The 2,172-nt window shown below is 35.6% G+C and overlaps 1 protein-coding gene across 1 annotated transcript in view; it reads left to right on the forward strand.

The window, feature by feature from the left end:
• Positions 1 to 1,326: 1,326 nt before the first annotated feature.
• cxcl20 (chemokine (C-X-C motif) ligand 20) overlaps positions 1,327 to 2,172 on the forward strand; it is a 2,071-nt gene continuing 1,225 nt past the window's right edge. The window contains exons 1-2 of the mRNA XM_058776989.1: positions 1,327 to 1,408; positions 2,080 to 2,172. The exon at positions 2,080 to 2,172 is cut by the window's right edge and continues 34 nt beyond it. Coding sequence (XP_058632972.1) covers positions 1,342 to 1,408; positions 2,080 to 2,172 — 160 coding nt within the window. The 5' untranslated portion in view covers positions 1,327 to 1,341. The remainder of the gene's footprint in view (positions 1,409 to 2,079) is intronic.

Here is a 2,172-nt window from a genome sequence, read left to right on the forward strand (position 1 = left end):
AAGCCGTCCACTCCTCTTAACAGCCTTGGCACAGGGACTGAACTGAATTTCCCCTTATCTTCACCATGAAGTAAGGAACAGAAAAGAGAACAAAGAGGCCACAATCAGCGTCTCATCTTATGACTGTGACCATCTTTTGAGATGCAGTAAAATCTTCAACCTTCTCAAATCTCACATTTTTATGTTGGATCATTTTACTTTCAGAAATTCAAAGAATGTAAAAAATTAAGTGAAAGCATAGGCTACATTTTAATATCTCCGGATGTACGAAAAACACGCCTGGCTGAAGTGGAGGAAAAAATGCTTTCAGTTCTAAGTATCACGGTTCGCTGTGGAGGAAGCACACAGGAGTCTTTAATCAAGGAACTCAGGAGATAATCCACAATGGGAGACATGCACGCACAAGCACGTAGTAACCAGTAGACCCAACAAAGAAGAACTGAAAGGACAGGGGCTTTAAAGTCAGGTAAACGAGGGAACTAAGGAGACACACTGGAATCAAATTAACAATCAGACTGGGGAGAAACTGGGTCACAGAACACATGGGGAGCAAAAACACAACACAAGACAGTCCAGGGGCGTGACAATAAGTGACCAGTTGATATTTTGTCTTTGTTTCAAGGAAGAGTTTTAATTATGTAGACATAATTTGTAATCATTTTAGTTGCATTTCAAGTAATTTCATTTTTTTCTCTTTAAATCTATTCACTTCCTTTGCATAACATGCAGTATCACTCCTATCTGTAGCACACACACCTTTAATAATACCAGGTTTTACTAAAAACATTTGTACATTCGACCAATAATCTTAAGAAAAATCTTAAATCCTCTGTTCTCTGCACAGTCAAGTTAAGTTCAACAATTAAATACTCAGAGGAAATACAGTATCTTCCCAAAAGGCAAACATTACAAACTAAGTGACCAAACATATGCCAAGCACGTTTTTATCATTAATTTGTGGTGAATGTTAATGTTTGACTATAAGACCTTGTTAATACAACACTCACTTCTAAAAGCTAGGTTTAGAAAAGGCTTATTGATTTCTTCTTCTTGCCTAAAGCAAAAGAAATAAATATTAATAATAATTATGATGTGTTCTTTGTGCTGTCTTTCTCTCTACATAGTCTTTAGTGACTTTTAAGTGCAGATATCATAGACTTTCAAATGTTAAAACAAGTGGTCATTTCTGTTCCGGCCACGCAATTTTATCCTCAAGGATGATGGATGTGTTGCTGAGAACATTTTATTGGAAGCTTGGAAAATGAAAGTAAGTCTGTGCTTTATAAGGAACGGACCGTGTAAGAAGGAAACATTTCTTTGGAGCTGCCTGTGAGGTGAATCATGAATCAGGTTGTTCTCACTCTGTTGTGTGCTCTGGTGTTTGGAGTGACTCTTACACACTCTGCAGGTAAGCTGATATCTATTGTCTATTGTCTTATATTTGCATCATATACCTGTATACACAGAACAAATAGTAAAGCCTTTTAGTTAACCCTTTAATGCATTTTGTTAACACGTGTAAAAAAATATTATTTAATGTACAAAAAAAATAAAATACTTTTTTTTAAAGGTTATTGTTGTCCAGGAAGGAGTCTGAACAAAATTTATTTTTGAGGACAATCTAAAACTAAGAAAATATTACAATTTAAAAGATCAGCAGTTTGTGTTTCATTAGTATATGACCATATATGCACCAAAGTATGACATTTTTAAACATTAAATGGACTGTAATAATCTACAGTCTGCCCTTATTGAAAAATTCTGTACCAGTTTGTCAGTCGTTATACAAACGTGTTTGACCACAGAATGCAGTGATTGTCCAGTCAGAATGAAGTATTCCAAGAAATCCACCAGATAATGTTTTGTTAATGTCATTGATTGAATGTTATTCTCAAGTGTTTCTGTTAAACACATACGATATGCATCATAACAAATAACTCATTATATGTGTGTTTGTGTGTTTTGGTATGAGGTTTATTGTCTGTCAGTCCAATCAGTGATTATTGGCTTGGAACAATATTTCCTGCTCTGCATCTGTTGTGTACATTAGTCCTTAAACTTATCATAACTCTGTTATAGGGCAAGCAGGGGGGTTGTCACAACGTTGCTTATGCAGAGGCAAACTGCCAAAAGCAGTGAAGCCCAGATGGATTCATGCAATTGAATTGTTCC

This window comes from Onychostoma macrolepis, chromosome 05 (assembly GCF_012432095.1).
Source record: "Onychostoma macrolepis isolate SWU-2019 chromosome 05, ASM1243209v1, whole genome shotgun sequence".
Classification (NCBI taxonomy): domain Eukaryota; kingdom Metazoa; phylum Chordata; class Actinopteri; order Cypriniformes; family Cyprinidae; genus Onychostoma; species Onychostoma macrolepis.